General features: G+C 39.8%; 1 protein-coding gene across 1 annotated transcript in view; it reads right to left on the bottom strand.

Moving 5' to 3' along the window:
• Positions 1 to 12,499, bottom strand: part of FBN1 (fibrillin 1) — a 252,149-nt gene that overhangs the window by 100,052 nt on the left and 139,598 nt on the right. Inside the window, exons 11-15 of the mRNA XM_066276475.1 lie at positions 11,178 to 11,357; positions 10,373 to 10,513; positions 8,222 to 8,341; positions 5,015 to 5,140; positions 3,275 to 3,397 (exon numbers count right to left, since the gene is read on the bottom strand). Of these exons, the coding sequence (XP_066132572.1) occupies positions 3,275 to 3,397; positions 5,015 to 5,140; positions 8,222 to 8,341; positions 10,373 to 10,513; positions 11,178 to 11,357 (690 nt within the window). The remainder of the gene's footprint in view (positions 1 to 3,274; positions 3,398 to 5,014; positions 5,141 to 8,221; positions 8,342 to 10,372; positions 10,514 to 11,177; positions 11,358 to 12,499) is intronic.

Raw genomic sequence — 12,499 nt, 5'->3', positions numbered from 1 at the left:
TAATAGTAGAGATTTTTCTCTTAATATAAGGGAAATAGGAATTGTGTTTTAGAAAACATATAATACTTAGCAGCAAGTCATTTTATAACAACTCCTTTTATAATATATGATTAGTGTATATGACTACTACTTCCATTCTTTTGACTTTAAAAAGGCAAGTTGAGACACACACCTGTGTATTTTACTTAGCTTGTGTTGTTTGGCACAAAATATATACAGATGGTCCAAGGTTCTGTGTACAGATTTATATTTTAAAACAGCAGTAAACTCAAATTGGTTCAGTTATTTGAGTCACCTTTTTGTTCAATATGAGATCAACAGTAAAATAGTGGCAACTACAACCTGAAAATTAACACAAAGGCTTTTTTTTTACCAGGGACATAGATTAACACAGACCCAGGAGGCACTGCTCAAAGTGAGCAGCCTCAGCTTTCAAAAAGTGATCAGGGAGGCCTACTGTTCATCAGATTAGTTAACTACAGAGATTAAGTTAGCACGGTTTACTCAGCTTTGAAATGTCACGTGAGTGACAGCACTAAGTCACTAAGTGCTCAGCACTCAGAGAAAACTCTTTATCTCATGATGTCAAGGAAAAATCTATGAAAAAGAAAAATTCTGCATGGAAGGAATTTTTTTCTTCCTTTATTCTTATTACAGTGTGTGTATTCCATGTTCTCTATAACCCAGAAAAAAAAGAAGACATAGGTAAGAATATGAAGCATTCTTCCTCTCTCTTTCTCTCTGTCTAGTTCTGATTTTTAAGCCAGAATGGTAAAGTCAGAGCACTTTCAGAGGAATTATTGATAAGAAACTATTTCACTGGTTGCAAATAGTTAAAAAACCTCGTTTCATCTATAGGGTCATAATTCCTTCTGCAATAGTTTCATCAGCATTATCTATTGGCCATACGTAATGCCGAGAGGCTGTGGGCTGGGCCACTAACAGCCTACAGGCACTGACAGTGAATGTTAGTGTGCTCTGTGGCTAGTTAGAAGGAGTACGTTTTCTTGCAAAAGGTCTGCTCTCAAAGGGACCTTCACATTTCTTTGTTATTGTGTTTGGAAGCCTAGTTCTAGGTATTCTAGCAACCATTTTCTTTCCCTTGTATAATAGCACTTAGTCTGCACATTTGGGCACTCTGTCACACTGTCTTACATTGTGGAATATTTCCACGTGTTAATCTTGTCTTCCCAAATATAAGTTTCTCCCTGCTCAAGGCTCAAAAGTACAGAAACCAATATCCTCCTTCAAATCAGAAAACCTCAAATGCTTTCTTTCCCTTGCTATAAAGACTGATTTGCCCAACATTAAGAGCCATTGCTGTGAAGGTCACAGAGAATGTACGTCAACAACCAAGAGTTAGAAGTTCTTTAAAACCTAGAGAAAATGTACATCTTGCCAAAGATTTAATACAAGACTTTCTTCCATAAGACCTTTACCAATGCTGTCCACCAGGGACATCTGGAGAAGAGGCACCATGGGACTTGATCCTGCTTTCACAATCCTGAACAGCTTGATGCTCTATGCTTCTGCATCTGAACTTATGAGCAAAAGGCTTTGCGTGTAGTATTTTAGCAGATTTCCTGGTCTTGTTTTGAACATGAAGTTCCTTGAGAAGTCTGGTTCCAACTTAGATTTTGAACCCAAGCACAATAACCACTTACCCTGAGTACATAAGGGAAGATACTAAGCTCAGGGTTAGCTCTGATGACTACTACTCTTAGGACCTCAATTTTCAAGAGCACAAATAGAATTTTTACTTTTGCTACAATATCTGGAGCAATGAGATTATTTCAAAAGCTAACAAGCTAAACAATGGGTCTTGGTTCATTTATTTCTTCTGGTTAATCCTGTTTCCCTTTTGCTTCTTTGACTTGATAAAACCTAAATAAACTGTCCATGAAAAAGGTTCTGTTCTTTAAGATACCTGCAGGGAATTCTGAGGAAGAGCTTACTGTAATGAGTCTACAGGTGAGGATGTAAGAGGTGGCAAATGGCAGCCATCAAGAAGCTTAGCCTGAGCCCTGGCCAATTGACTCAGCAGTAGAGTGTCAGCCTAACATGTGGAAGTCCCAGGTTCGATTCCCGATCAGGGCACACAAAAGAAGCAACTATCTGCTTCTCTACACCTCCCCCTTCTCTCTCACTCTCCCCCCACCCTTCCCCACCCCTTCTCACAGCCATGGCTTGAATGGTTTGAACAATTTGGCCCCGGACACTGAGGATGGCTCCCCAGATGGGCAGAGGATCTCCCTCTAGTGGGCTTGCCAGTGGATCCTGGTCAGGGCACATGCTGGAGTCTCTCTGCCTCCCTGCCTCTCACTTAATAAAAATTTTAAAATAATAAAAAATAAAAAATAGAAGCCTAGCCTGGATTAAGTGTTGGCCCAGGTTGTTTGAAACCCAAGGGTGCTGGCTTGAGCACAAGCTTGCCACCCTGAGCACAAGGTTGCCGGCTTGAGCACAGGATCACTGACATGAAGCCCAAGGTCGCTGGCTTGAGCAAGGGGTAACTGGGTCAGCTTAAGCCCCCCAGTCAAGGCATGTATGAGAAGCAATCAATGAATAATTAAAGTGACACAACCATGAGTTGATGGTTCTCATCTCTCTCCCTTTCTGTCTCTGTCTCTCTCTCCTCCCTATCTCTCTTGAAGAAGAAAGAAGAAAGGAGAAAGGAGAAAAGAGAAAGGAGAAAGGAGGAAGGAGGAGGAGGAGGAGGAGGAGGAGGAGGAGGAGGAGGAGGAGGAGGAGGAGGAGGAGGAGGAGGAAGAAGAAGAAGAAGAAGAAGAAGAAGAAGAAGAAGAAGAAGAAGAGGAGGAGGAGGAGGAGGAGGAGGGGGGGAGGAGGAGGAGGAGGAGAAGGAGGAGGAAGAGGAGGAGGAGGAGGAGGAGGAAGAGGAGGAGGAGGAAGAAGAAGCAGCTGCTTAACTGTCATTATCCCCCAACTTCAAGAGAGACAGAACTCAGCTTACTTAAAGTCATTCTCAACTGTTGGCTGACCAATTGGTAATTTGGCTTCTCATTCATTTGCTACATAGCCCTTCGGGCTCCTTTGAGAAAATTGCAAACAGCCTTCTAAAATAAGGACAGCCTCTGGGCATAAACTGTAGCTCTCTGGATGTCTGGATTTAAGAAGGAGTTACAGTCAGATTTCCGAAACCAGAATCAGAAGTAGTTTTAAGTGGGGAGAGTCGATAAAGAAAAATGCTACCTCTAAGTAATGTAGAGAAGAGCAAAAAGCAGAAGAATATGATACAGAGTTCTAGAGCACAAACCTTTGCAATAACGCCCATCTGATGCTAGCTGAAATCCAGGTTTGCAAATACATTTAAAACTGCCATCTTCATTGATACACATCCCATTAAGGCACATGTTCCTTATGCTGCATTCATCCATATCTGAAAAATACAAAAGATATACTTTCTTATGACCAGAACAGTAAACTTAAAAAGGAAACCAACCTAAATGAATACTTTATATTTCTTCCTTTTTTGTTATTTAGTCTAAGGCTGATTATCCTCCAAATTTCAGCACACAAGGCAAAAAGGGCCCACAGAAAATACGCATCTCAAGTTCTCAATTTTTGACACGTGCATGCAAACTATCAGGCTAAATTTATTTTAAGACATGTATCTATTATACACACATATATACATACATGTATACACATGTATATGAAATTAATATATAACTGTATGTAATTATATATACACAATATATGTATGTATGAAATTATATATATGAAATTGGACTCAACAGATGCTACCAGTATTCTTTTAAGGAATAGTAGTTTACAAACTGAAAGATATGTTAACAGCCTGATGGTTACATTTACTTCCAAATCCGTATTACTTCTAATAGACTAAAAATAAAAACAAAATCAAAACTAAGAATGACATAATTTGAAATGTATTTAGGCTACTTCCTGCTTCTTTAAAAAGTGAAAACTGGAGAAGCAGAGGGGTTGCTTGTAGCGTGAAGCAGTTCCAAAGAGGGCTAGGAAAATATGTGTTTTTACAATGCCAGAGTCGACTGTGGAAGATGGCCATGCCAGCTAACCTTTAGGATCCTTTGACCAGAGGGATATTTCTTTAAACTCATCAATATGTTATTTTATTTCATATTAAAGCCATCTGGGGAAGCACTTGCTCTTCTAGATGTGGCGTGTTTTCACTTGCAGGCTTTAGTCAGACCAATGTAACTTATGATTTTTTTAAAACAAGATTCTATTCCAATCAAGAATTTTGGCATTAAGTCTTTGAATTGAATCACTGAGATAACAGTTTGCCAAAAATGTTTCTAAGAACAATTTTCAAATTCTTTTAATGTATGAATAGAGTCTTGGGATCTTTCCCAAAGACATTGGGAAAGATGATAAGGGCCATTCTTCATTTTTTTTGCTAAAAGTCTAAGAAGTGAAAACTCATCAATACTTGTTGTCATAGTTTCAATTTAGGAAAAAATGACAGGGGAAAAAGGCAAAATATTTGAAACAGCTCAATTCAAAATGAGCTGATTAATTCAAGAGGCAATATAAAATTATGGCTGGCTCTCTGCAGTCAATACATCTCTCAATCAAATTTTTATATTTTCAGATATCCATTAGTAGTATTTTATTACTAGGCAGATACTTTAAACAAAAGATTCATATATGACTAAAGAATTAATCAGATTAGGTGTGTCCTATTTTAAAAAAGTATACAAAAAATATATAATATACAAACTCTGATTGTATAAAATTAGGAAGTAATGATTTAGGCTACCAAAATTTCATCATCACCAGGGATCTTTAAATGGCAAACTCTCTTCATATATTTAATATGTATTTGACTCACAGGAATATGAATTAAAGGCATGAATATTGTTGAAAATTATGCTTGCCTCCCAGATAACAATATGTGAAATATATGTGATATTTGAACCTTTCACTCAATGTTTGACTTGGTCTTGTTAAAGACTTCTGATATTGACACTGCACTGGAGGAAGGGGAATAACAGGTTCATGCTGTGATTACCTTCACAGTTCTTCCCATCTCGTGTCACATGGAAGCCAGCATTACACACACAGTGGAAACTGCCATCCGTGTTGATGCAACGCCCGTTATTGCAGATACGGCCATTCTGTAAGCATTCATCAATGTCTACAATCAAGGTTAAAACAGAAGAAAGAGCTTTATTAGGTAAGGGATTTAAAATTATTTTATTTCTCCCTCCCAAACTCTCCAAACTCATAATCTTAGTCTTAGGTTTTAATGACTACATAGCATTCGCTAAACATTGAGTGGTATCAAATAACGTGAGAATTAAGAGTTTAGAGTTTGAAAGACATATGACAGAAGAAAAGTACTGACATAATATTCAATCTAACTCTAATTTCTAATAAGACTTTTTAAACTTCGATTCTGTAAACAAAATATATATAAGGGATATTTTAAAATGAATATAAAGCTATAAAATATCTCCTAATTTTTGTGAGCAGTATCAATTCTTCTTCACCATTTTCCTAGCTGAGTTAACAAGCCAGTAAACATCATTATTCGTGCTGAACTTTGTCTGGCATCTTGCAACACAGGGTAGGACAAAAGTAGGTTTACAGTTGTCCATATAGAAAATAATGCAGTAACTAATAAATAATAACACAAGAATCAACTCTGTTTTGCATACTCACAACTGTAAATCTACTTTTGCCACACTCTATACATGATCAAAAAAAGCAGATCTTAGAGCTATATCAGGATAATAAAACAAATGCTATTTTAAAATATTTGATTTCATCTGAAAACCATCTATCACATGACCGAAATGTCTACCTTCCTGATGGCAGTTCTGGTCCAAGTACAGTTTTTTACTGTTTGTTTATTCTTAGTCACTTTTATAACCTTATGAGTATTCTATCTACCAAATAAAATATTGGTACTGTGGGGTAATTTCTCTTTTATTCCTACTGTATTTAATATTATGCCAAAGTAAACAACAGAGCTTGATAAGGAAGTATTAAAAATGACAATCACTTGATTAACCTTATATCTGACCTCTCACTGAAAGACCAATAATTAACCCTAATTAGACAAGATGTCCTGGATTATCTGTTCCCCTTGGTTTCTAGTCTTAAAAACCAAAGTGGGTGAGCCCAAACCACCTTGTCTATACAGCATACAATCTTTGCCAAGGCTCATTCCCCAGAAGACACAGCCCGAGGAACTATGTAGAATGGGATGGGAGCAGACCCACCTATGCCTAGCAGAGACCACATGTGTCTGAGTATAAGTGCCCTAAACATCTTCTGGAGGACAAGAATGTGCCTTCACGGCGTATCGGTTATTCCGACTGTCTACCCTGTGTCTGCACGGTGTCTTGTGGTTGACCCTCAGGCACACTCCCCTTCTGGGCAGACCCAGCAGTGGTTTCCACACAAGTCACTGGACTAGCTGAGGCAGTCTGGGCTTCTATTTTGTCTGATCTTTGTGCCAACAACCCACAATCTTTTTCTCTCCCATTTATTTCTTAATCCTTGCTAAAATCTGACTTGCTCCACACTCCAAGAAAAATAGGAAAACCCACATATTCTTGAGAAGACTTTTGAGGCCTGAGGATAAAATAAATAGGATAAAGAGTTCAGTATTTTCTCAGCTCGCTAATTGAAGACCGCCATCAGACTCCCTGCTGTTTTACAAGATGAATGAAAAAGCATGCCATTCAAAGTTCTCGACTGTTTGTCTCTTCTGACTCCTCTCTTCAGCCCAGCATGTACTTTTCAGTCAAGTACACAGCGTTACTGACCATTCTGTGGCAAGTTTCAGCTATCTCCAAAATGTGAGCATGTTATCATTTTTTTTGTGCTTGGGATAAGCTTAGCACTAGCTCCTGAAGCAGATAGTGCTGCAGACTTTTAGATAATCCTGAGTCTTTAGTAAATTAAGTCTCAAGAGTAATGACAACATCCATCTACACTGCAGGTCCATGCCCTAGCTGTGTGTTTTCGGCAATGTCTTCAAATTGCTTATTCTGTATTGCAGTCTTTTGAAACACAGGTTTCAGTTTATTTTCCACTATTGCAAAAATGCCTAGTACACTGTTCGGACATGCTAATTATTTTAAACAATAGTTTTAATATTGAGAATGTTCTAAACCCAGGTAAATAATCAAACTATCCATATTTATAATTCACTAAGTAGGCCATTAATAGAAATATTAACAATTGAAACGCTATGTGCTCCTGTTTTTTTCCCTACTCAAATGGCCATTTACAAGTGGTGCACTAAAATATATCAATGACAAGAAATCTCTATGTCATAACCAAATTTAGAGATTTTGAAACCAGTCACTGATAAAAATATAAACTTCTGTATGCCTTCAGCTCCTAAAAGCTTTTGCTAAAAGAAGCAATAAAAGTAATTCCTGTTTGTTAATGGCTTACAAATGTTTAAGTCACATAAGCCTCCTATCTTTCCTTGCAATTAATTTTAAGAGGGAGTTCTCTAGCTTTTATCTGGCTTTACAGAATCTGTGAAACAGCTCGTTCTGTGCCAAGTTTATAAAGATATAGTTCCCACAGGGTGGGAAGCACATCTTACTTATTTTTCTGTCCCAACAACTTGGTACATCACAGGCATCCAAGAAAAGGTATATTGAGGGACTTAACAGATTAATTAACCTGAAGGGACATTTTTATAAAGAAATATCTATAACAGTGCTTTGAAAACTTTAATGTGCATATGGATATCTGAGGGATCTTATTAAATGCTGATTCCTCTTCAACAGCTCTGGGGTGGGACCTGAGAGTCAGCATTTCCAACCAGCACACAGGTAACACAGCTTCCGACCACACTAACAGCGGCAAGGACTTACGGGCGACTTCCTTATTTTTTAGACCTTTCCATCAAGAAATTAACTGCATCAAATATCACCTGAAACTTTCCTCAGTTTCTTTGTCAACAAAAGACAACTCCATTCCCTAACTCTCAGATTAAAAATTAATGGGCAACAGTGATGAGGCCAAAAAACAGTGAAACCAGAACACACGTGTATATTTTAAAATAATTTGAATGTTTGCCAGATTTTATGCCATTGTCCTTTTGAGGTAACAATATCTGGAATTAAGTGCAAAAATCAGTGTGACCATATTAACCTCTACCGGTAAAGGTTATTTAAACTCCACTGAACTCCTTCGAAGCGAATCACGTACTTAGCATATTTGCCACGTATCCAGGCTAGGACCATACCTCGACACTCCGTCCGGGTGAGAGTGCTCTGATAGCCAGCTCGGCACTGACAGGTGTATGAGCCCTGGTTGTTAATACACTCTCCACCAGCACAAGGGTTTTTCTCACATTCATCAACATCTGAAAAAACAAGATATTTTAGTAAGAACTTCAATAACAATATCTCACAATTCTAAGACCATTTTATTGGTTTCCTTTACAAGTTAAAACATGTAAATAAATAGCAATGATGGAAGGATTTCTTTTCTTTCCACTACAGTATGTCATGTCACCAGCCACTTGAAGACTGGGTGAGCAGTTATTTCTTATGTCATTTTTCAGAGAAAAAGGCTGAAATGTAGCAACTCAGTACTCCAAGCTAATACGTATTTTATTTTCCCCGAGTCTGGCCCAAAAGAATCAAACAGACAGACACTTCAGAAGTGGCTTCTGTATAGAATTCTGTATCTTCTGAAGCTCGATTTTGCAATAAAAAGAAGGTTTAATTATATCTAAGCATCCCCTGCTGAATTCTACCAAGAACATTAAACAAAACATGAAACTGTTGTCCTTTAAAAGGCAATTCTCACCCAGCATCATCTTCCTCTACCTCCAGTGGTCCCCAGATAGGCTCCCACTAGTTTTATAGTCATAAGAACTATCAGTATACTTAGAGGTAAACTGGTTTATATTCCTGTACTTATAAAGATGAGGAGGCTAAGGCTTATAGAAGACAACCTACCTGACCAAGACCACGTGCTTCTTGTGGCAGGTGCAGGTTTGACCTCGCCCTCTCCAGCCCTAAACTAGATGTTCCCTCTTCTACCCAGCTCTGGATGACCTCTAAGGATTAAATGACTCTTCAATGTGCTGCTAGAAGAGTATTTCATATCACCAGGCAATTACACAGCATGAGAAACCAAGAATTACTGATTTCTGCATGATTCATAATTACAGATTAGGAGTCTGAAGCAGAACTAAGAGAAGAATTTATTTTAAAAAAAGAAGCCCTGGCCAGTTGGCTCAGCCGTGGAGAGCCCAGCGTGTGGAAGTCCCGGGTTCAATTCCCAGCCAGGGCACACAAGAGAAGTGCCCATTCTGCTTCTCCACCCCTCCCCCTCCCCTTCCTCTCTGTCTCTCTCTTCCCCTCCTGCAGCCAAGGCTCCACTGGAGCAAAGTTGGCCCGGGCACTGAGGATGGCTCCATGGCCTCTGCCTCATGCACTAGAATGGCTCCAATTGCAGCAGAGCAACGCCCCAGATGGGCCAAGCATCACCCTCTGGTGGGCATGCTGGGTGGATCCTGGTCGGGCACATGTGGGAGTCTGTCTGTCTGCACCCCTCCCCCCGCCTCCCGCTTCTTACTTCAGGGAAAATAAAATGTCCTCATGGGACATTTCCTCCTTTCACTAGCTTAAATGTCTTGTCAACCATTTAAAGTTTCTCTCTTTAGTTTTTAATGACTAACAAGGGAGAGTTGGCAAGTTATCCATTTAAAATAGTGAAATGTGCAAAAATTTCATAATTTTGACATACTTTTAAGGAATGGTCAGGTAAGATTACTTAAGCTGGAGTTACCAGCAAAGATTTTACAAAAAAAGTTAAAAGTCATTGTATCAGACAAAAATAATGCCCCCCAAACATGTTCATGTCCTAATCCCCAAACCTATAAATAAGTTACATGGCAAAGGGGAATTAAGGTTGCAGGTAAAAATCAATGTTGCTAATCAGCAAATCTCAGATGGCAGTCTTCTTCTGCATTAGACAGGCCCACCCATGGTCAGTACAAAGGTCCTTGAAAGTGGACGGGTCCGGGTTGGAAGAGAGAACCTGAGCCTTAGTGAGAGATCTGAAGATGTTATACTGCTGGCTTTGAAGATGGAAGGAGGAGCCCTCAGACAAGGGATACAGATAGACTCTAGAAACTGGAAAAAGCAAAGGAATGGATTTTTCCCAAGAGCCTCCGAGAGGAGCACCGCTCTGTAACACCTTGATTTTAGCCCAGTGAAACCTGTGTTGGACTTCTAACCTGCAGAACTATAAGACAGTACAGGTGTGTCGTTTTACACCACTAGGTTTGAGGTGATTTGTTACAGCAGAATAGAAAACCTGCACAGTCCAGGAGCAGAACTGCAACAAGCTCTCGGTGCCAGTCTAGCGCTCTATCACGTACCAATGCACTCCCCACGGAGGTCCAGCTGGAATCCTTTGTTGCACTCACACCGGTAGCTCCCAGGAGTTGGAATGCAGCGGCCATTCTGACAGAGGTAACGGAACAACTGGCAGTAATCAGTGACGTTGACTGGCAGCACCCCTAAGGGAATAACATTAAACCCCATTATAATTACATATAATGAGGGTGTCTTTCATTAGCACTTAATCTGGTAATAATGGGCAAGATGCTGGATCATTAAGGAAGAAGGACACTCTTTGGGCAAAGGTCATCAGGCTGCAATCAAGTGTACTTCCATTTCTGCCTACAGAGAGATCACACGTGCACTGTGGTTCACGTGGCCAGGTACTGGGTCCAACTGTCCTTTGCTCCTCTTTCTGCTTCTCTCTACTCCTTTCTCCACCTCACTCACAAGATTCCAGGTTGGAGAAGTAACGAAGTCAGTGAGTTATTGGCATTTGCTTGTAAAACTTCTTTGTATCATATATGATTCAAGAAATAATTTTACACCACCTCTATGAATTCATCCTGTAAATCAGATTTAAATCGCTCCCATCACTTTCCCACAGTTGACTGAAAACATCAATAACAAAAAAAAAACCCTTAATCTCTGGAGAATATAAAATCTCCCATTATTCTCTATGCAATAGGCAAAACTCAGAAAGTTTTTAGGCAACACTATGTAAATTAAAACTGAATCTAACATTTGGCAACTTATTTAATGACTAAAACAACCATAAACAACAGCAAAAGAGTTAACCCGACTAATGCAAGAAAAATTGCTGGGTGACTTTGGAATTCTTACTTGGTGGTTCCCGAGATGGATAAGGATATTCCACTGGTGGCCGAGGGACTGGAATCGGAGGTCCAGGGGGGAAGCCAGGAGGGACAGGGTGAACTGGAGGAATGGGTCCAATGGGTGGGGGAGGATATCCTGGTCTCTCAGGAATCACCATAGGGACGGAGCACAGCTTGTTGAAATCCTCTGAAAAAAAACACACAACACAACAGAATATAACAACTGAGCTATAGCACATGTCATAGGTCCAGGGAAGTCATCCTTATTTTTCAAAGAAATCTCTGAAGAACATTGATCTTCAAAACCGCAGAGGTCAATTGAAGAAAAGGAAATAAACCGATTGACTTCATTCCCATTCCTAATAGCTACAGCAGCAGCAATACTGGAACAATAATAATTCAAAACCCGTAACAACCTCCCCAGGGGGTACCAATGTACTTCCCAAACCTAGGAAGTCGTTATTTACCGGTATCTCACAATTCACCGCACTGCAGAAGAAAGGGCGCTTTCTCCATCCAGTCCCACCCGCAGATTCCACAGGACTCTTTATGAAGAGTACCCTAAAAAGCCGGATTTTATTGTATGGGCAATGGAGGTCTTCAGCAGGGTTAGGACATGATCAGCTGAACATTTTCAGCTCATTCTTGCTAACATGTGGAAACTGTATAGAAAGGGGCCAAAGCTGATGGAGAATCAAGGGCAAGATAACCATGGCTGGATAGGGGAAGGAGTAATGAAATTAGACAGGTGTAAAAAATTGAAGCATATTTTAGAGATGAATGGATATTGCTTGGTGCAGGAGTAAATGTCAGAGTGGAGGGAACAGCAAATCAAGAAAGACTTCTAATTTTCTAGTTGAATAGTTGGGTAGATGCAGGCACCAATTACTGAGAGGGGGAAAACTGCGGTGAGAGTGGGTTCGGTGGGTGGAAGCAAGGTTCCACTTGAGCAGATGAGTTTTGAGATCTCAGATATCCACGTGGAGATGTCACATAGCATTGCATAAGCAAGTTTAAAGCCTAGAGAAAAAGTCAGGCTGGATATAAGTTTTGGAGTTATCAGTAGACAGATGGTATTTAAAGCCCTAGGGATGGATGAGCACCTCTAAGAGGTACAGAAAACAAAGAGAAGAGAGTACAAAGACAGCCCGTGAGGAACTCCTACCCGTAAAAGGACAACAAAGTGATGGTGGAGAAGTGGCCCACGGGGCAAAGGGGTGGCTGTCTCTGCTGCATTATGATCCTCTGAATGAGTTCCCTGACTTAGGCTGGCTCCTGTTTTTCACAAAATGCCAGGTCTTTATTAGAAGAAATCCTTAGATTTGTTAC

This window comes from Saccopteryx bilineata, chromosome 4, assembly GCF_036850765.1.
Source record: "Saccopteryx bilineata isolate mSacBil1 chromosome 4, mSacBil1_pri_phased_curated, whole genome shotgun sequence".
In the NCBI taxonomy this organism is placed as follows: domain Eukaryota; kingdom Metazoa; phylum Chordata; class Mammalia; order Chiroptera; family Emballonuridae; genus Saccopteryx; species Saccopteryx bilineata.
Note: the sequence above shows the minus strand (reverse complement) of the source record. Positions and strands in the feature narration are given on the sequence as shown.